At 48.6% G+C, this 22,394-nt stretch overlaps 1 protein-coding gene and 1 long non-coding RNA gene across 12 annotated transcripts in view; one reads left to right on the top strand and one right to left on the bottom strand.

Annotated features, from left to right (window-relative positions):
* The window catches only part of Lmpt (four and a half LIM domains protein limpet), a 69,625-nt gene that overhangs the window by 7,883 nt on the left and 39,348 nt on the right, over positions 1-22,394 (bottom strand). For 5 of the 11 annotated variants that reach the window (XM_076618927.1, XM_033332805.2, XM_033332800.2 and 2 more), the window contains 5 exons: positions 16,150-16,324; positions 15,404-15,637; positions 15,123-15,332; positions 2,265-2,465; positions 566-740 (listed from right to left, as the gene is read on the bottom strand). In XM_076618927.1, the coding sequence (XP_076475042.1) occupies positions 566-740; positions 2,265-2,465; positions 15,123-15,332; positions 15,404-15,637; positions 16,150-16,324 (995 nt within the window). Of the gene's footprint in view, positions 1-565; positions 741-2,264; positions 2,466-2,907; positions 3,584-3,648; positions 4,075-6,855; positions 8,497-13,276; positions 13,436-15,122; positions 15,333-15,403; positions 15,638-16,149; positions 16,325-19,515; positions 20,341-22,394 lie in introns of those variants that run through there. The other 6 variants (XM_033332803.2, XM_076618928.1, XM_033332801.2 and 3 more) reach the window with 6 other exon arrangements.
* Positions 8,391-10,751, top strand: LOC117156094 (uncharacterized). Its single transcript, XR_004464043.2, has 2 exons — positions 8,391-8,532; positions 8,599-10,751. It is a non-coding gene; the product is annotated as an uncharacterized LOC117156094 (long non-coding RNA).

Genomic DNA, 22,394 nt, shown 5'->3' with positions numbered 1-22,394 from the left:
CGGCTCGAAACCCGCCAGAGAAACCGTACAGCGCGAATTTCGTTCGCAAAGTTTCTTCTAAAATGCGATCAAACATCGATGTCTGCCGGGTCCAGAAATACGGTCCAGGTTTGTCGTTTAAAATACGTTTCGATAGGAAGCGAAATTTTGGGGAAAATCCCACGAACAATCTGGACACGCGCTGAAGAATCAGAGGTCACAGAAGTTTAAGCATTTCCTTTCCCTTTGAAAAGGATCGCGATAATTGGTTCGAACCTTGACTCGATTGCCTTAATAAGAAACGCCGAATGCGAGATCTATACTGCCCGTGTGTCGCACTCGGGACCGTGAGTCATTCCTCGGGGGTCATCGCTGCTGGAAAACAGGTGGTTCGATCGATCGTCTAGACCGGACCTCCTATAGTCGGCCGGTGGTGAACGAATTGGTTATTTCGGGTTACAACGGCGGTCGTATTTTTATCGCTGTTCGAACAGCGTTCCTTCGAATTCAAGCACTCGACAGGATACGCGTGAAAGAGGCGTTCTGCTATTTCTGCGATCGAAGAAATTGGTTTCGAATTACGTACCAGCACGGAAGATTTCGCCGCATCCATCGCAACGGCTGGCGAATTGGGCGTCGTAACAGTTGCCGCAGTAGATCTTGTCCACCTTGCTACCGAACTGTTTGTCCACCAAGGACACTCTGCACCTGTTGCAGAGGAAGCAGGCCTCGTGCCAGTGCTTATCCTTGTACGACAAATCCTGCAAACGATTCGTCGCCAATTATCGTTTGCTCGCTCTCGCCTTACGGAGGTGATAATCGTTTTCGTTTCGTGTAACGGACAAGCGACGGACAGCTTGCGAAATGAAAATACGCGAATGGGTAACGAAAAACAGGATCTCGCGAATTACACGCTGAACGAGCAGAGGAAAACATCGATTATGTTTGACGCGACGGCCTTTGCGACTATAAGGAACTCGCTTTAGATCCAGCGTTGCCTTAAGCAAATAGATTCGTTGTCAGTCAGTCGTCTTACCTTTTAGGCTCGAGTTACACAAGCGTTGTGACGATGACGTCCGTTGTGACGGAAGTTGTGGCTACAGTCACGCGAGCGTTGGTTTTGATCTCCGTAATTTTCCCCTATCAGTACGCGTTTCTAGTATCCATACGTGGCCAAAACTCGCGATGAATTCGAGATTACTGAAAGATGCATCTTACACGATCTCTGATGCATTTCGAACCGACGAAAAGAAATTTTTCGATTATCTTCGCATGTCGCGGTCGTCGTTTGACGAATTAAAGGAACTGAGAAGACAAAACAAATTCTTATAGGTCGTGTTTACACATTACGAATATTCATCCGTTCGTGTGTCCAGTTTTAAAGGAAAACAAAAAATACAACGACAAATCTGACGGACGTAGCTCGTGTGACCGATCTTATGCAAAACGATAGAACGCTACGACGGACGTTGCAACGTTCGACCACGTTCCGACGACCAACATGCGGATACAAATCATCGAATTTAGAGAGAGAAACGCGTTTGTATCGAAACGAAACGCGGGTTTCCATTCCGGGATCGATTACAATCGCTAACTCGTCGACCTTTAAGCAATGCTACTAGAGCAGTGTGTCATTCCGGCGAGGAAAAGGTACGCGGATCCTTGGGTGTTTGTTTCGCTATGTTTGTTCCGTCGAGTTGGCAAACGTCTTCTCGCGTGATATCGATTTGTCACGAAAACCGGCCGGCGAAATAACGCTGTTCGTGGTACGCTTCCTCTGATTTGGCTGGCCAAGTAGGAGGAATAACAACGACGAACCAGCGAGAAACGGAAATAAGCAGGCACCTGCATCATCGTTTCTATTTCTAGGAATGAGTAAATCAACGCCCATGCTCGTTCGTATATCGCCACCTCGTCTTGTGATCATACGCGAACCGATAATTACCGATTTTTGTCCGATCGGCTTTGCTTCGGACCACGGAATTCTTCGATACGGCGAAGGTCTTTCGATTTTTTTCACGCGTGGAAAGGGTGGAACGAGTGCCGTGTGCCGCGAATCTAAATTTAGGGGAAAACTTTGGTTTTCCGCCCGGTTGGATCGTATCCAAACCCACGTATCGTCGTCGTTTCGTGAAATATCTCGGTTTCTATCGGGCGCGTGTTCGCGACACCAAGTATCGAGAGAAAAATCGAGCGTTTGGGCGATCGAGGTCGGTGAGTCAACGCGTTTATCGCTGGGAAAATAGGATCGCGAGATATCGGGAATGGAACCGCGATATACGTACCTTGGAGTCGATACCGATGATTTTGTTGCACTCCTCGCAGCCATTAGCGAAAACGCTCTCGTAGCATTTGATGCAGTAAGGGTGCTCGTCCCTGAGCACGTAACGCTGCCCGGTCAAAGATTCGTCACACTGCCAGCAACAGAAATGGCCGCTGTGCCAGTCCTTGTTCATCGCCTTCGTGTACTCGCCACTGAAAATCAACTGGAAACGAAAAACGCGACCTGTTTAGAGACGATCGTTCCTGCCAGGTTTCTCTCGGAACGCTCGTTAGACCCGATCCCCTTAATACGTTAAGGCAATCGAACGATTCCATGGAACAAGGAAAACGTCGCTTTTAAAGCGACGTACTTCTCCACGACAATTTTTGGCAACGCGAAATATTCGAGAGATAGCATCGACTCTGTCTAATTTAAACGCGAAAACTCTGTTTCTCTTTTCACGATAAATCTCGTGGCATGTACGACGACGTAAGTTCCAGATACGCTCTTCTCACAGCATCGTTTTCTCTCGCTTTTTCGTCCGACGAAATTTCCCACCGACCGAACCGCAAAAGTTCCTCGCAATCTCTCTCTTTCATTGCTCGGTGCTGCAGTGTCTAGCGTATCTGCGACGGTGTTGCGATAGATTTGCTGGTTATATGTACCTTGGTTGAGTGCTGTTGTATGTGCTGGCTGAGTATTTTTTGTACGGGAACATATAATCGTGGCGTAAAGAAAAATGCATAATATGTATCGTACGAATTACGCGGCACTCTCGATCGTCGATCGAGAGGATCTCGCGTCGCGAACCTCTACTCCCATGAGAGAAGAGCGCCCCTCGGCACGAGAAGTTGGCCGGTTACCCGGAAATTTCGCAAAACGAACGTGTTTTGAAAACATTAGCAAATCTTTCGAGCTGTCGTTACTATCGCAGCTCGTTCCTGTGTGGTTCGTTGTTTTAGTACCTCGTTACTTTGGAACGGTAAGGAGGAAACAACCAGTGGAAGGGGAGGGGGGACGACGAACCGACCGCGGCAAACGTAACCATGAAATTTCGCTATCGAAGTAAAGTAGGTCGAGTCGGAAAGCAAATACAGCTCGCGATCAAAGAGCTTGCTTTCGTCCGTTGCCGAAATGAATCATCGATTTTTCTCGTTTGCCGCGAATATCGAGATTCGCGTTTGTCTTCCACCATGCTCCATGCTGAAACTCGGATCAACGACGAAAAAGGCGAAAATTTCACGTGACAACGATCGAGTTGGAAAATCGCGCGGGTTCACGGGTGACGGCCAAGATCTCGTTTCGCGAGGATTGCGATCGCAAACGGAAAGCTCGTGGCTGAGAAAAAGGGGATCGTCGAAAACGTGTTCGGGCCGATCCGAGTTAGATCTGCAGCCAGCACATACTCTTCGATGGCGTGGTGATTCTGCGTGCTGTCGACCTCGGTGATCGTGACCTCGGCGTTCTGATCGTGGCTCTCCCTGCGCTTCGTCGTCTTCTTCACTTTGCGAATCTTGCGCTCGGTGGTCGTGAACACTACACCGTCTACTTCCGCCATCGTGTGCTACTCGTCGAAGCTTGTTCCGCGCGTTTAACGATCTCGGTCGCGAGAATACTCTCGAATGTCGTCTCACGAGGAAACGAGAAGAAGAACCGGGAACCGGACGTGTAGTCCAGGAGAAGAGACGAAAAGAAAGACGAACGCTTGGAGCTTCGGAAACGAAAAAGGCTGATTGGCGCCTCTATGAAAATGTAAAACCGGAGCGTGGTCGGAGTGTTCCGTGTGTAGCCAGCAGCTTTCGAGCTTGCGAACTGACTGAAATCTAGGATCGTCGCGCTCCGGGCATCATCATATCGGGACGCTATTTTCGGCGTCCCGACGACTCCAGAAACTCGCCGCGCGCGTCCGCCACCCTCTTCCCCCATCCTCCTTTTCGCTCTCTTCTCTTCCCTCTTCATCTTCCCTAACCTTCTACTCCTTCTTTTCCTCCGTTGCCTCCTCCTCGTCGAGATTCTCGATGCAGTGTGCCGGGTGCAACTTCTCCACGACACCCCTCTTTCTCTCTTTGACTCCGTTGTCCCCCTCTTTAGTCGTTGCCATTCGACTCGTTAGCGATCGACCGCGACAGGTTACAGGTTCGCGGCAACGTCGCTCCGATTCCTTGAAATCTTTCCCTTTTTCTTCATTTTTATTTATCTTTTCTCGATAGCGATATTTCTGCACACTTTAACGGCGTCTCCTCTATCTGCCCGCTCTCGACCAGACGATTCGATTTCTGAATGATCAGAAGGACGATCGTTGAGTATCCCCCTATATATTAGCCCATTCGATAGATCAAATGAAATAAAATTGTATGTTGCTTTCTGTTTGCGATCGAATTGGTTCGATAAGACTGGGAATTGGGAGCAGTGGTAGAGTGGTAGATAATTTCGTCGATGAAACGCAACTAGGTAATCGACGATCAACGAATCGGATCGTTGCTTCACGATCGATGGAATTGGAGTAAAGATTTTTCCAAAAGCTTTCCGATCTAGGTCAGATAGGATCGACGCGAAAAATCTCTTATCGATAAAGCCATTTGTAAACTATTGCGATCTATAGAGATTCGTAGGAAAGATACGAAAGCGTCATCGATCATTCACGATCGTTTCTTGAAACATCGACAAGTTGATCACGTGCCAAACAGGTGGTTCCTGGTTGACGCGGGGTGAAACTACGCGAAAAATAGAACTGGCCGGAAAAATAAAGAAGAAGTCCGCGGTGTAATTGGATCGGAATGTTCCGCACATCACCAATTCGTGTGGCCCACCCACGTTCCGCATTCTCATCGTCACTGATACCTCTTTCAGCCGTGATTATCAAACACGACCAACGACCATTCGCGTATTCTGGTCCGGTTTGAAAATCGTAACCATGGCCGGCGAGAGAGAATTACGGGAACACGGCCATGGTAGATTTAGGCGGTGGTCTCGATTTCACGGTTTCACGGTAAATCGCCATTCCATCATACAGATATTTCAGGAACGCCGGCCGTTTTATAAATAGCAGGAAAATGAAAATCGCCCGTCACAGGAGGATGTGATCGCCTACGCGGATTGAGAATCGTGGCGGGCGGTAACATAATATCGGCCATGAGGGGTCCGGAAGAGGGACGATTAAAAATATAACGCCGCTGAAAAATCGGGTCGACCAAAATAGTGGAATATCACGAGGATTCTTCTGGCGATGAGCTTCTGGTGTACCAGCTATTGCCTTGAAAACGTCTATGGTGATCGTAGACGTTCGATGATCAGCGATAGATCGCTGATATCCGTTTAATACATTGATACATGATGTACATTTTGAACCTTAACTCTGTCAAAGCACCAACCAGCGAGCTTCGAAGACGACCAGGTAAAACTTAGTGTGCCCGTAATCCCATAAACGTTCGTAAAGGGAAGCCCTGAGAAAGTGTCGCGTCTGAGGTAAACGACGAGACAGGAGTGCGATGTATACGTATATTATTTGCAAGCGAGTACGAGATTGATATTTTGGGAGACCCCACGCGAGGCACACGGCACCAATGAACGTGCCAGAGAACTGTGAGTATTTCGTACGAAATTGGGATCGCGTTTTCTCACCCCGTCTCCTTGCAACTCTTTTTTCCCTCTACAACGTAAGATTCCAAGATCTTGGGGATAACAATAGCGGGTCCAAGATCGCCAGTGGCCTCGGCCAGAGTCGAGGCTGAGGGATATTATGCAATCGTCGCGTCGCGTCGGTGGCAAATTTTCTATCGTTTCATGTTAGAACCAGGTGGCATCTGTTTTTTTATTTCACGTAGAATGAATCTGATACCAGTCGGCGAGTAATTTCGCACACCGCCGTTGTCTCGCGGCCAAAAGCGATTCGCCATTAGTTTTACGACTTCGTCGCCGCTATTCCAGGTCGGTTATTTGACAAATAACGACCAAGAATTCGGTGCCATCAGTGAAAACACGAGTCACCGTGATTTGTGAGTATACCGTCGTTGTTACGCGCGGTCTCGTTTGTACACGCACCTTCCTAACTATTTGACGACCTGGTCGAAAGTTAAAATCTATTTTATAACCGTAATCGTGGTTAATACGCAGAGTTTAAAAAATATTCCGATTGCCGAGTGTTACACGAAGCAAGTACGATGACGGTGATTAGATGGTCAGTGTTAGTGAAGAAGAATATTCGATAACGCGACTCCTATCAAATTGTCCTGAATTCAAATCGCCCCTAGTGGGGTTGGAAATTAATTTCTCTGTCTTTTCTTTGCACCTTTTGGTATGTTAGATTTCTAACAGTCAGCAATTAGTAATTTCTTCGAAAATAAATATTCCTAGGATCAACATCGACCGTTATCGGACGATGAGTGCTTCTATCGATCTTTTGGATTTTCCGAAATCTCAAGTATTCCAAATTTCTCGATAATTGAGTGGGTGACAGCGACATTGAGTCGAGTAAAATCATACAAACAGCGGGGAAAGTGTGTATAGTGGTTTTCAATTGTATTTCACTGTCTAAAGTGTGTCGAATGAATTGGGTGTAACTAACGAGTGTAATCGGAGAGAGACGAGAGGAGCTTCATTGATTGCGTCATTACCCAGAAAGCTTTGTTTCGATCGGGATCCGGTATCGAGTACTGTATCCGTCCAGTTGCTGCACTCACATCCTCCGCGTCCCAATAATCTTCGTCCTCGAACGAGGACACGGACCTAGATCCCTTTCTCCTCTTCTTCTCGTTGAACTCTTTCGAGTCGGAGTCTGTTAGGATGTTCCGGATTCTCTGATAATCCTCGTCGTCCGCCTCCTCGAAGCTGGATATTTTCAGCAGACGCGCCTCATCCTTGGATCTCTCAACGGATGAAGTTGCATTAGTCATCGAGAAGTTATCTCGAGCGCCGTCGCCGTCGTCGGCCTTGTCCCTGGAACCGGATCCGAATCTTCTATTCTTAAAGGTCCTTCTGCCAAAATGATCCCGAGACGTGAGATCTCTTCTGCTCTCGGACAGACCCAGAACCGAGCCCTCCAGTTCCGTCGAAGCTTCCAAGCTCGGTAGTTCCTTCTCGAAACTGGTCTGCACCTGGACGGACACGCTCCTCCGACTCTCTGACCTGGACATCGTGGGACTGTCTGGAGGCGACGTGTTGGTCCATTCGTCTCTCTGGTAGCTGCCGATGGTCTGAACGGAGATATCCGACTTTCGTCTCTCCGGATCTCGGTGCCTCTTCGACTTTCTCGCCGTTAAATTCTCGGCGCTTCTGCTCACCTGTGCGTCCTTCGATTTCAACCTCGTGGGCTTCCTCGTGATCGTGCCGGAGGACTTGATCTTCTTCCTCTGACTCGGTACTCTTGCCGATTCAACTTGATGTTCGGCCGTGTTCGGTTTCTCGGAAGGAATCGATATTTCGCTTTCTCGGAGATTTTCGAGACTCTTCGAAGGTTCGGGAGACTTGGAGCGAGACTTTCTGATCGGTTTCCTAGGATATTTCCTTTGCTCGTGGCAATCGGACTCGTCTATCGAGGATCCGCCTTCCGAAGGACTCTTGTATCGTTTGATCATTGGAATCGATTCGAAGGATCTCATTGTGGGCGCTTCGTTTCCGGAATCGTTGTCGAACGACGTACCCACGTCGCTCGAAGCTCCGGAACTGGACAACGGATCGTCCACGTTGAAAGGAATCGGCGTCGGTACTCTGACGTATTTCTCCGGTTCTGCGGTTATCACGGATAATGGTCGGTCTCTCGAACTACTTTCCATTCGCCAGTTTTCAGTCGCATCTTCGTAAATATCTCGTTCGTATAGATCCCTGTGATCGCTTTCCGCTTCCGCTTGATCCTCTCGAGAATCGCTCGCTTGTACCAGATACTCGAAATCTGGACTGAGCCTGGAGTCCGGGCTTACCCTGGAGGGTAACAGGAAATCTCTGGCGCTGCATTCCGACAACGCGCTGTAGTCGAAGTTCTTGTCCAAGGATCGCAGTTCGGTTCTGATTCGTAAACTATACTCGTGCAGATTCTCCAATTTGTGCTTGGCGCCACGAGGCAAATTCACGTCGGTCGAGTGACTGAAACTGCAGATGGAGTCATGAGTGCTCATAGTATCGTTCTGCTCGTGATACGAGAGACACGGTGTGGCTGGTTGATTGATCCTGATCACGACGCCGTCGGTGACGTGACGGAGGCAGGCGAGCAGCTCCAACATGCCGACGCATCCGATCAGTATCGACATCATTAAGCCCATCTCGAAAAGCGTTCTTGGATTTTCCGATGAGAAACGGTAAGAGCGGTCTTCTATCGTATTATCATGAATAAACGATATTTTTCTACGCGAATCACTTTACAGATAGAGACTATGTTACGTCACGAACTCGACACGTCAAATACCCATACAGTTGGCGGTGCTTCATCCTATCGTTCTTTTTCTCGAGCTCGTCGCTCTTCGGGAGCATAGAAGAGACCGCTCCAGGATGATCTACGAGAGAAGTCCTCTCGGAAACGTATACCGGAATTCCTCGATCTCGGAGAGCGAAGGGAATCTCGGTGACGTGCGTGCTACATCCATAAGATATCCTCGGGATCTCGACCAAACTCTTGGTGTCACTCGGGTAATCCTCTAGGCTGACGTCACACACCCGGGAGACGAAAGAGAGGAAAGAGACGAGACGAGACGAGAAGTTAAAACGACTTCCTAGGGGGGGCACCCACCACCCACGCGCACCCACTGGTCCACAACGGTGGCGTAGCCCGTTTAGCAGGCTGAAAGGCGTCGCGGGCCCTGACCGAGCGGCACGTACTCGAGGAGGCGGTGATCACGCGATTATCGGCTTATCCATGCGGCCGGATGGCGGCCAGAGAACTGTTTTATTTTCCGTGGGCAAACCGTTCGGACCCGGGGTAAACTAGTGGCCGTTCGGCTCGTTATGTCGACGTAACGTTCGACTTGAGGAGCGAACCGTGGCTAAGGCTAAAGTTAGCTCGAATGTCCCTGGACGCGAATCTCTGTCCTTAATGCAGCGTACGCGTCGCGATCGATCACTCGCTCGAGATAATTAACGGAGCCCGATTTGGCAGTCGCCGCGTGCGACGTCCGATCATCGGCCGCGCGATTAATTGCGATCGATGCCGAGCTCTAATGAGCCAATCCGTTAACCATCGTTCCTCGTCGTGTTCGGAAACGTTGGCGCGGAGGCGTCGTTTCGATATCTGTACGACGTCGCGACGAGAGAACAAGAGTTTGGCACCTTTGGTCGCGATCGTTTCGCAAAAACGAACGATTCGTCGCTTGCAACTTGATTCGCGTCCAAGCGCATCTTTAAAATCGATCATACAGCAACTAGCACGGTCAGTGCGAACTCTGGTCGCCGTTATTTTCGTTTACGTCGTCCCATCTTTCGTCGCGAAACTTTCGAGCGAGAGAAAGTTTCCAGGATTCAAGTTCAGTTGCGGCCTGACCTTTGATCCGTTACGTCGATCAATTAACCTAATCCCATTCATCGTTGCGCTCTCTCTTTCTCTATGTTCGCTCGAACTCGACGGAGTTCTGGCGTGGAAATTCCGGCTTGTTTACGTGGCCGAGATGCGCGGCCGAATTTCTCGCGTTACTCGCACCACTTTATTTCGGTTACCTCATCGGTTACGAATCAACGAGTCGAGCCGATCTTTGATACACGTTTTGCGCGCGGTACGTCTCTCTGGCGCACGTCCAAACAGATATCGAAACACCCAACGTCCAGCTTATCGAACTCTCGATGATCTATATTTGCGCCGTACCGCAACACTGTCCGATTGTTCCTTAAAAATCGTTTACCTTTGTTTGTATGCTTTTCGTCCGACCGTACCGACGTATAGAATAAGACGATAGAAATCGATAGGGTAGGAGAAAAAACGCGATAAAGTTTCGAATTGCGTATCACGATAGCGTATGACGCGTAAACACGCGCGTCACGCTGGCGTCAGTTACCATGGCACGATTTATCGAACACGATCCGCTGGAGTAAATTGATTTACGATTACGTTTCCTGCACAGAGAACACCGCTGGTTATGCAAAACGACTGCGTCACGTTCGTTTGATCTGTCGTGTAAATACGAAGAAGTGGACGGAGCGATTCCGTGTGCTTTTCTTTCGCAATGATCGGAGCAGCGCTGTTTGGATTATGAGTATCTTTATTTCCGGAGCTAAAAGAGGATCCAAGGAACGAACGAGAGCTTTGCCCTCTGCCTCCCTCGATACTTATCCATCGAATCTATTTCTAACGTTAGACAGGATTTTTCGTGTAATTTGTATAGTTAATCGAGTGGAACGACTTCTGAATGAAAAGCGTCGAAGATACGATAAGCAGGCGCAAGGTTATCGCTCCCTGCCGGAAAGAAGACCTCGACGTCTCACGAGGTTCCTGTTGCTGTCGAAGGAAAAGCTGGCCGTGTGATCGATGGTCGAATCACTTCGTCCACACCTGGCACTTGAACGAGTAAATAAATCATCGACGAAAATAAAATTCCGTCCTCCTCGTCCTATCTCGTTTCCTTGTGTATTTACATCGAGAAACGACTCGAAACAACGTAGCGACAATCGTGGGTCGCGACGATTAATATTCTGATTCACGAAACGTTTCTGCCAGCGAAACTGCGCTCGTCGCGTTGTTTTCACGACATAGTTCCAAACTTCCTTCCCCGGTTGAATTTGCAAGGTTACGGTTTTCTAGTCACGAACCATGGAATTAATTTCTCGTTTATGAATCGTTGGTTTGGCAAACAGTCGTGGTTGGACCTTGACCCCTTCCGCTCATGGATCGACTAGAAATCGTACACGGTTGGTTCCGCGGAACAGCGAAACGAATCGAATCGACGTTCGTTCGAAATGGAAGAACGTGAATCGATCTGAAAATGCGGCCGTAGAAGGCGCGACATTCCACGGTCGTGGCGAAGGGTCGAAATTAGTCGACCCGATTGCCACGAAAGCCGGTTCTTCTGGAGGGAAACGGAACAATGCCAATGTTATTTCGGTCGATGATCGAACGTGTGTGCCATGGTCGGAGAAAAGCGTGCCACCGGATCTCTACGAAGTCATTTCGCGAGCCGACCGAATTAGACCGCTGAAAACTTTGCAGCCGTTCCCACTGTTCCTAGGACGACCCTTCGTTCCACCTTGTGTCAGGTGCATGGAATCTTTTGCTCAACGAGCACGCTTCCACCTTGCGTCTTAAGCGTTAGCGGCTCGTCCACGCTTTTCTGACCCTCTCGAATAGTCTTTGGATCAAAGATTAATATGCCAACGCACACAGCTATTTTTCTACCTTTTGTATCGTTGCTCGGATCGAAATTAACGCTGATCTTACGTGAAACTTGGACGAGTGGGGCAAAGAACAGAGTATCGTCAGCGGGCAAACAAAATGCTAAATACAAAAGCTGCGATCTTAGCTTGCTATCGTATTATATCGAATGTCCGTCGCGCAGGCGCCCGCGTGTTTACGCGAAATAGGTTGATGCATACACTTTTTTCGATAATCGCTCCGAGAATAGCCAACCTTCGACGCTGCATCGACCATCGTGTTTATCTTCCACGATTCCTTGCGTGGAAACTTTGCTTCTAACTGTCTCCGATGCTCGAAATCGATGGCCGCGGCTCATTTTCGAACCGGTCGATACGCGAAGAACGCTGTAGCAGCAGGGAAGCGGTCAAGTGCAAAGACCTAAACAGAATGCTAGTCGTGCAGCTCTCTGTTTCCACGACTTATCGCCCAAGCTGCTAGGTTTTCGTTTAAGTATTTTTGACGAATGAACGCGGCTCCGGTGACCTGAATTCGCGTCATTCATTTTCGCGTTGCAACAGCAATGCGCTATTTTCGAAATTGCTCTCGTACGCGGCTTCTAGTCCGAACGATCGATCCCGTCTGCTATAATACTCCGAAGCGCTCGCTCGATGAAATTTTAAAGAAACATTAATTGCTCCGAAGCGAAACTTGGATCGAAAAGTAGTAACGCGTGGCTTATATACGGGGTGGTTGGTAACTGGTGGTACAAGCGGAAAGGGGGTGATTCTACGCGAAAAAAGAAGTCGAAAATATAGAATAAAAATTTTTCGTTTCAGACTTTGTTTTCGAGAAAATCGACTTTGAATTTTCGCTCGGTACGCGTACGGTACGTTATAACGGATCTCATTGTAGATCGTTGTCTCGATGGAAAAATTCAAAAAAATTTTTATTCTATATTTTCGACTTCTTTTTTCGCGTAGAATCACCCCCTTTTTGCTTGTATCACCATTTACCAGCCACCCTGTATATTTTGTCATCGACAGATGCGCTTGACAGCCAAATTGCGAGACGACGTAAAATGCAAAGCGTCTTGCTATTCGCTTTTCCATTCGGAACGTTCTTTCGTTTTCTAGCTGCGACGATCGAGCAGGATATCCGATCGATCAGAAGCTCACCGCCGTAGCGTTCCTAGCGCGAGCTAGAACGATCGAGCGTTCGAGGGTGCACGCTCGCGGGTCAAATGGAGGCGCGAGAGACAATTTTTGCGCAGCAGACGCGTAGTACGTGAACCACGACGCTCCCGAAATAGACAACGCGGTAGAATTTTACGACGGCGACGCTATAACGGCTTGTTGCGTCACTGTTACGCCACGCTTTTCTATAAAGGCCGTTTGTTTCCCGTCAGAGGCTCAGACCGTCTTCCGAAATGATCGTCGATGATGCTCGAGTCTCGCGCGTCTAAACCTGTCGCGTGTTTTTTATCAGAAATATTCACAAGCTTGCCGACGCTCTCGTCGAAATTCCTTACGAGATTCTATCGAGATCCGGTTACGATTACGTTGGCCGTACGCCCGAATACGAACTGGCAGGGAACAATGCGAACGTTCGTTGCGTGTTTCTGTATTTTATTGTCAGACAGAGCGAAAGAGTATTGATCGTCGATCGACAAAAGGCTGTTGATCGTCGATCAAACTAGTCTTTCGAGGATCGAACGTTGCCCTCAGCGGGTAGTGGCTCGTGTGTGGCTGAGTGTGACTCGTTTCACTTACCGAAACCAGAGACCACTGCTTTTACTGCCGCAGAAAAAATCAAAGACGATCGCGAAGATGCGAGAACGCCGGACTCGACGTGACTCGCGCGAATCAGGAGGACGGGAAACGCGACTAGATTCGATCGAAGAGGGAAGAACGGGTTGGTCGATTATTCTCGCGGTTTGCTAGGCCTTTCGTTCGCCTCCAATTGACTGACTCTAATAAAAGACGGGAACGGTTCTCGGTGTCTGGACACTACGCGATCGTGGTGGGAGCTTCGACAAGAAATCAAAATAGATTACCGACCGGCCGCAGGTACGATTAATAGGGTTTCCGGTTGGAAGAAAACCAATTCGGACGTGTTAGACGAACGAGAAAGGTGGTAACAAATTGTAACAGCTGAAGCTTTGTAGCTTCTCGAGTTAGCCGCGTTCCAGAGGAACCATCTTTCGGTCGCATCGAAGTTTTTCTCGATTCTGAAAAACTTCGGTTTAGTACTGTCACAGTTTGAGTTAATAAAAAAGAAAAAGATGAAACATCGACAAGTTGTTTGATTATCCCAGTCATTTCTTGGAGAAGATGAAACATGGAAACGCGCTGTACTCGATTGATCGTATATTTGAGTAACGTTTAATACAGACATCGAAACGAGTGAGTAAAGTTATTAGTCAGCGACGAATCGAGATAAAAAGATCGTAGGTTTGGCCAATTCGCGTTTCTACAACATAATTCGCATTGCGCAGTGGCCACGGTGACGAACATGCTTGTACGATGTTCGGCTTCAATCCTACACGATTCCTATTTCCGTCCATCTAAATAAAGCCGAAAGCGGCCCAGTTCCGGCGCAACGCGCGAGACAACGCCTCGCGATTGCGCTGCACTTCGTATCACCATGCCGCAGATATTTTAACAACAGTCAGACTGTTTACGATTAGCCAAGATCGACGTTTAAACTGTCACGAGAGCTCGATATCTGTCAGCGAGAACAGCGAAAGTATCCAGACAAGGGAGAGAAAGATTCTGGAACAACCGAATAAATCGTTTGACGATTGCATAAAATTGCACGGTAACTTGTATATTACTCAATGAGAATTTATTTGCGCCGGTGATCGCGGCAATGTCGACGTTAAATCGTTCGTAAGCTCGGAAACGATGTTCTCGTACACTTAAGAGCGGTAAACAGGCCCGAGCTTGGCACGAATCGCGATTTACGCGCACCTTGACAGCTGACTGTGCGCATTTGGGTCACCGGTGAGATTTCAGGTTTTCTTAATGCGAAAGCAATGCCACCGATGCAATAAAAACGCTCGGCGGAACGATGCAAAGTACCTTCGCAAAACAGTCGCGCGCGATCTTTCGTTTTTTCGCCGGATCTTAACCGTAAATGGAAAAATCAATCGCATGTGGGACGACGAATCAGATTTGCTTGAAAGAGTAACAATAAAAATTGTTGGCTTCGTGAAAATTAATTAAAAAAATATGAATTATCGTTTATTCCGCGCGAACGATTCAGTATTTCCCGCGTTAGAATTCGAAACGTGCATCGAGATTCGTTTCTATGTATCGATGGCAACGATCGAGGTTAGCAAACCTCTACCGTCGATAAAGGAGATTTCAGTAGATAAGAACGTTTCGTCACGGAATGAGCTACGGCTATCTTACTAGCGCCGCACGGTAAGTTTATCTGATCGGGTACGGCCGGTATTATTTCCTCTTTCGAGCGGGAAATTTAAAACGTTTAAGGACGTCTCATTAAGCAATTCGTAGCTTGTTTTAACTTTCGTCGACTTAAACGTTGCCATAAATCGTCGCAGAGGTTTCGATTACCGAAATTTGCGAGCAAACGGCAAATAAACGTACTCACCTCGTCGCAAGCTGCGCACCTGGGTTTCAGCTGTTCGGCGTAATGCCTCTCGCAGAACAGAGTGTCGTCGTGTACGCAGTAAGCGAGATCAACGAGAAGCTCCTTACACTCTGTGCATCGGAAACAAGCAGGATGATACAAAAGACCCAACTTGCTCGCTGATACGGCGAGGCTACCGTATTTCAGGGGTGCGTGACACGCGCCGCAATCCTACAAACGAATCAAACACTCTTAGTTTCCATAGAATCGCATAGAATAATAATATTCGCGTTGATACTTACGAGATCTCTCTCGAGTACTTCTTGTACGCTTCCGATATCCAACGCGATCTCGTTCCTCGCCGCCATAAAATCGTCCGCGCTACTGGCATGTTTCGGATTCAAATGGCGACAATAAGCTCTGGCTAAGTCCTGCTTAGGTAGCTGAATCGCCAATTGTCGGTCCCTGTATCGTTCCCCAGGCGTGCCTAGCCTGGGTACGGATATCTCCGGCAGCATGGAGAAGTATTCTTCCACCTGTAACAAAAGGGAAACGTGCGTGATGTAGCGCCGATGTAATTTCTAACGAAACAAGGACGGATCGCTGCAAAAACTCGCGTGTCTATCCAATGTCCAGTAAGATACGGTAAACGCGATTGAGTAGCGGAAGGAGCGAAAGATAGAGCATCCGCCGATGATAAAGACCAGCTCCTGGTAATTTACGCCGAGGGCTTTGGAAAATATTGTAAACTGCAAGCGCGTGTAAACGAGCTACTCGACCGTGAACGCGTAACGCAACGTTTTTCACGATCGTATTACTACTGTATCTCGTTATTAGAGAGTTGGTTCCATCTGCGGATGGTATCCTCTCGACGTAATCGACCAGATAACTCCCGACAATTGTAGAATTTCATGTGTTACGATTGTTTGTTGAATCTCGGCGGTTGCGTCAAATCGAGACGGTACGCGCGCGGTTAAACGGGATCGAGCAGGAAACGATTATCACGTTGCACGGAACGAGCACGGAAGAAACGATCGCGATTACCCACCTTGTGAGCTGGTAGACCAGGAGGAGCCCAGGCGAGGCCCTTCTCCCTGGGGTCGAAAGCAACCGGGCACGAAGATTCTTCGCCTTTGAGGCCCAAACGAGACCTGACCGACACCCATTCTTCGTGGCATACATCGTGCGCCTCTCGGGGACACTTGCAACTGGTGCAGTTCTTTCTGAAAAGGAGAAAGAATCTCTCAGTGATTCGTTACTTTGCAAAGTCATGCATCATTCATGATATACTCGGAATTTCTCGTGGTATCGAGCAAGAAGATTAATGTCTCTCTCCCGTTTAGGAAACTGCCTTAGTTTCCCCGTGGCTGTATGTAGGGCGGACACCAATACCTTAGCTGCACGTATCTATTAAACCGAGAGGATACCACGCAGGCTAAATATTTGTCTCCAGTCTTTCATTAACTCCGGATACGTCTCCATGTCCTGATAGAACCTTTAATCGAATCCAGTTTTATTGCGCTTTAACGCTTCCTGCCGATGCTCTAAATCAATGCAAACATCTGCGTTATTTTTTTCCAACGATGTCCTCGTTTCCTATTTTTTTCAATTCATCTACTGTTCCAACTGGGATACGCTCGTTTCGTCAACGTTAACAACTCTCGATGCCGCGACCTGATTTTTCTTAGCGCGTCCAAAACTACGATATTAATTCCACCAGAAAGTTTGGAAAAACTTTGCCTGCAGCAATCTGCGACTCGATTCGGGAATAACAGAGGAAAGGCTGATTGCGCAAAAGTCGCGACTCTAATTCCTGCCGCCCACGTATCACACGCTAATGGTCGGATCGAACGTCAATCGTATAATCAAGGGGATGCATTTGCCTTGTTGCCGGCATTCATCGCCGTTCTACCGCACCCTTCCGGATATAGCAGCGACAAGGTCGCGTCGACTCTAACACGAAACTCTCTTTTCTTCTTTCGTGCATTTGACCTCGATAATACGACTACAAGGGCTCTCAGATAAATCTAACAAAAGGAAGCTTTATCCGGCGCTATATTCAGGAAAAAAAACGGGGAAAAATAAGACGAGGAAGCGACGAGTGGTGCGGCGATTTACTCGCAAATCTACGAATTTCGATTTGTAGGAGCAGACGAATGGTGGAAACGGGCGAAACATAGGCGAAGATCGACGCAGAGGAGAGCTCGTTAAATTTAACAGTGCCAGCGGACGCATTAATGGGCCGCCGTAAAATCGGGTTTCATAGAAGCGCGATTTCGAGACTGAGAAGACATTCGCGCTCCACGCAACTTGACACCTTATTTTCGTCGATCGAGCAACCGAGAACGAAAAAGATTCTTCGTATCCCGTTCGTAAATTCTCGAAGCTAAACTAGTCCATCGAGAGCTCCTTTCGCGGGTCGATCAAAGTGCGACCGACAGTTCGTAAAAGGCGAAGCATCGCTCTGTTCTTACGTGACCGCGATATCCAGCTATACTGAAACTTATTTTTTCCCCTTGATAATCAGAGGAACAACGATTTTTAGCTCGGCAACCTTTGAGGAATTATCCCCGTGGGGCACAGCGCAACACTTTTCATAATGTCGCGTTCATAATGTCAGAGAAATAGACACTTTGTTTGCCAACGAACCATAATCCGGCCGTTGGCAAAGAGGTCATGAGCGATAAAGGGCTCTCGCGGCTGCTACGGAACGGCTCGTTTCTCGCGCCTTTTTCGTTGACAAGGGGACGATAACGTTGAACATCCACCCGCGCGTCGTGTTACGTTCTCTCGATATTATACGAGCGCCGTGCATGTGTCCTGGCATTGCAGGGTGGATGCAAATTAACGTTGACGCCTCGTTAACTCTGCGAACGTGAAACGTAATACTCGCATGGTGGACCATAATTCATTCGCATTCATGGCACGCTGTCCTAGAGCCGTTTCAACTGGTTCGCTAGCGACACGCTCGTTTTCCTTTGCCCACGTGAATATCCGCTGACACCGATTCGATCGCGAATACGATTCCGCTCGTCGTGCGCGTAAAAAAGCAAATTTTCCACGAGAAACACCGCGTTTTCGAGCAACCGATTTGTACGAACGAAGGTTTTTAAATTTGGCTCGGTCGTGCCTCGCATCGAACTCGTGAAAAACAACGCGCACGAGTTTAACCAACTGCGCGCCTCTTTAAATCTCGTTGCGAACTAGTCGGAGTGGTTTGCTACGAAGCTCGAGTATAATCGACAATGGTTAGGAAGCACCGTGGCCTGGTCTGAAATGGCATCTCGTAAAGAGCGACGAGAATCACGGAGATGCCATCGTAAAAAATTTAGCAGAATAATTTACGAGGTCCCACGCGCGTCACGCACGACTATTTGCGTCCTTCGGTTCGAGCAGCGAGACCATACCGCGCGATTAATTCCTCGGGAGATATATAAACCGAGCGATTTGTCCCGACATTCCACGATGGGTGATACAAGCGTAACGCGTGTAAGCGGCGCTGTTGGTGCGGAATCCGAAAAAACGTAAAACTGAAGAGGCCGGAGCCAGAGTGGACTTATATTAATGCGCTTCTACCGCGAGAAAAGAAGCCGCGCCGGAGGAAAATTGCCCTGGAATCGTCGCCAGATCATCGAGTTTATTAATTGCCAGCGGTGGAAGATAACGCGCCGTCGTGGTTCGAAGGAACACGCGTAACACGACTCGTTAAACGACGCTAATTCGATTTGCACGCGGTGCGATTGAAGGAATCGCGCGCGTGTCACGCGGTCGATCGACCGGCTACGTTTCTACGGCACGGCGCCTCGCGCGCCAAGAAAGGTGCGCGCGTGAAATCTGGAAAAGCGAAAGACTGTGTCGTGAGAAGTAGTCGTCGACGTGACTAACTTCGATCCGACTTTCTAAGCTGCTTTCTGTCGTGAAACGGGCAACCAACGAGCCATCGACGGCAACTCCGTCTGCCTGCTAATGCCGTTTAATTATATTTTTGCTGCCCTTCCCCGCCAGTCCTCTCACCGGCGCTAATGGACCTCTAGAATTTTAATTGGTCGCGATGTTATCGAGTAAACGCGTTGCCTTGAGATTGTTAGACGTCCGTGAAAGGTGTTACGGTCTGCCCGTAAACGATATATCAACTGTGATGGCACGTGTCTGGGAGGAGCAAATATTAACCGTGTACTATCGTTAAACACGTCGGCCGGAATCGAAAGCGTATGTACCTTAGGGCGCCAGCTAGAACTCGATAAGAACCACCGAGAGCTCGATAAAACCTGAATTCAAATATCGCCATGGTAAAACCTGAATTCCCTACGTTTTAACCCCAGCTAAATCCAAATCCGATAGAACAGGTTTGCCACATAATCCACTCGCAGCAAACTCGTTTGCAGAAACTAACTTTGCCGCTTTCTTCAATTACCTAACTATCAGCTCGAACAGCTCGAACTGGTCGAACACCTTACAGTACAGGTGCAACACCCTGACGCAGGCCCACTTCATACCGGGCCAGGGTGCCAGGCTGAGATCCAGCCCGTCCTCCAGGGGACACTTGCCGATGGCGAGGCCTCGTTTCAGCTCCGCGCCGGAGATCGTTGGAAACCGATTTTTTCGATCGAGCATGGGATTCCTCCTGGTCCGTGGTGCATCCACGCCACCGGGAATTAATCCCCTTTTGATCTCGGCACCGGACAACGTTGGGTACCTGTCCCGACGATCCAACGATACCGCTTTCTTGTAAAAATCCTTCTCGGACACGGTAGGACATCTGGCGCGCGTCGCTTCGTGAAAAGGTGGACTCATGGGTCGTTTTTTCGGCTCCGGTATCTTCACTCTGATCCCTTGAGGTTCTGCGCCCGGCGACGATACGCAGGACACCCTCACCTCCATCTTTGGGCCCTCCTGACTCGGTCCCTTGGGACTCATCCTGGGGCCCAAACCCGAGAGCAGCGTTGGCGTCGTATGACGCCTTTGCAGTTTGTCGTTCAGGATGAGCCGCTCGACTCTCTACCTTTGATCTTCATCTTCGCGTCCGCTTCTCGAGATTTCAAGGGTTCTCCGAGCTTCGCGAATCTTCCTCAATGTTCTTGCCAGGTGTCTAGAATGATTAATTTCAAGGCTAGGAGAAGATTTCTGCTTTCTCGTTGATCCTCGTGATCGCTGGCCGAGTCACAGGTGTACCGGACTTTCGTCCCGAGTGTGAGTCATCGAAACTTCGCGATGATTGCCGTTGCACAGAGCGAAGATTGGCAAACGGCACGTCGCCACGCGCGATGATCTTTCAAGACGTGGAGTTTCTGGAAAATCACGCGCGAAGATACTTTCACCGGACAAAAAGCTAATCGAAGAGTAACGGAAAGCGGGGCGCGGATGATCGAACGTTCTTCTCGCGTGCAAGAAACGCTCCCGATCCATATTAGCCCGTTCTTTCTGTTTTCTACCCCTCGTAAAAAGTCCCATCCATCGAACGAAAACGTAAGAAAGAGAAACGATCGAAGGAGCGACGAGCGACCGAGAAATAACGCGATACAAGCTGAACGTTCGTTTCGCAACTAGATCGCGAAACTGCCAGTGCTCGTAGAAAAACGGCACGGTCGGTTTATAATTCGGCTCGAATGCAGGTCGATGGTCTGTTTTATCGCCGACGAACGGACGGCTGTCGCCAGAAAAATTATTACATCTAGACGCGCGCGAGAGCTTTGTACGCGCGGCCGCTTGAATTTATTTTCATTGCGGAAATCGCCATGGTTCACCGAGACACGCGGTTATTTATAGGAAGGACGATCCTCCGGGATATCTGTGCGTGTCATTGGTGTAAAGAAGGACCGAAGGTTGCGCGTGAAAACGCTCGATCGAATCAAGAACCGAGAGATCGAAGCCGAGAACCGCTTTGTTCGTGAATTTCGCCAACTCGTTGTTCTCAAAGATTATCACGTTTCTCGAGCCGACCGATCGCTAACTTATCTACAAGGTCGATGAAGTCACATTTGCCCCGAATTTTCATTTCCGCCTGCTTTCGATCGACAACCTGGCCAAGCGTTGGTGCGCGGCGATACAACTCAAACAACCGGCAATCTGAACGCGAACAAAATTTTCGGAACGCGTTCGACGTTCGATACGGTTTTTCGCGGCCGTGCTGAGCTAATAGAATCGGAGTGCTGTACGTTGTCGCGATGAGATAATCTCTATAAATCTAACATCGAAGATAACAGGATGGAAGCAAGAAGTTGCCTTTTCCTTACACCAGCGTGCTTCTATCGACCCACTCGCGTTCCGATGAAAACGAATAGGAATTTCCGTACAGAGACCTGGCATTAATCCTACACGCTTTTCAGCTTCGAAGCAACATCCACCGTTCCATTCCAGATAGTTGCGGATCTATCGGAAGAGCGATTAAAATCAATTATCCCGGATCTCGCAGAACCGCCGCGAGGAAGACTCGGTTCTAATAACGTATCGATATGAATTCGATCGCTAACCGCCCATTTTGTACCTCCGTCGTATAAATAACACGTTAGACAGCAGATAGCGAGCAACCGCGTATGCCGCTTGCAGCGTACGCGAACAAGGTTGACGTAAGCAAGAAGGTAGGAGCTAATAACGTTCGACGCTCGCGTACGATGTATGTATGTATGTATATCGGACGTTAATGGCTTGATATAATCAAAGCCCGGTGACGACCGACTACGATCTTTCTTCCATTTCTGAAATGGTTTTACCTGGAATCCGATTATTCCGTCACAGGTGAATCATCGCGAGCGCAAATCTAGCGCGAGAATCACCGATAGGGAGAAGGGGAAGGGACAGGGGTCGGTTAGTTAGTCAGTCGTCAAATTGCATCCAGGCGAATTCGTTTGCCAAGAAGAGAATCCGCTAATAAGAGCAAAGTATTTTCGTCGTTCGTTCGGTGATCGCGTACCGGTCGTTCGGAAAGAAAAATGCGTTTCGCGATTGAAATATCGGTGACTACGTGCATACGTACATCGTTGTGTGAACGTATGCAATCGTATGCAATCGTTCGAAACGCTTACAAAAGACTGCGATAAGAAATTCTTACGACGATAAGAAATTTATGTCGTTTCCTACGATACGATAATTTTTCGCGACAGAATGGCCGTTCGCGAAATTTTTCACGCTGCGTTCCCGCGATCATGCTTCGTACTTTCTGTTTACAGCGACTTAGAAATCGCAGAGCGCTCGGCAACAGGCATGAAAACGTTGGACAAGCGTAGTGACAGGTGTCAGGATGTGAAACAAAGAAGCTAGACAGGCAGCTTTCGCGTCAAGGCAACGCATCTTGAC

Source organism: Bombus vancouverensis, chromosome 5 (assembly GCF_051014615.1).
Source record: "Bombus vancouverensis nearcticus chromosome 5, iyBomVanc1_principal, whole genome shotgun sequence".
NCBI classification, from domain to species: domain Eukaryota; kingdom Metazoa; phylum Arthropoda; class Insecta; order Hymenoptera; family Apidae; genus Bombus; species Bombus vancouverensis.
Note: the sequence above shows the minus strand (reverse complement) of the source record. Positions and strands in the feature narration are given on the sequence as shown.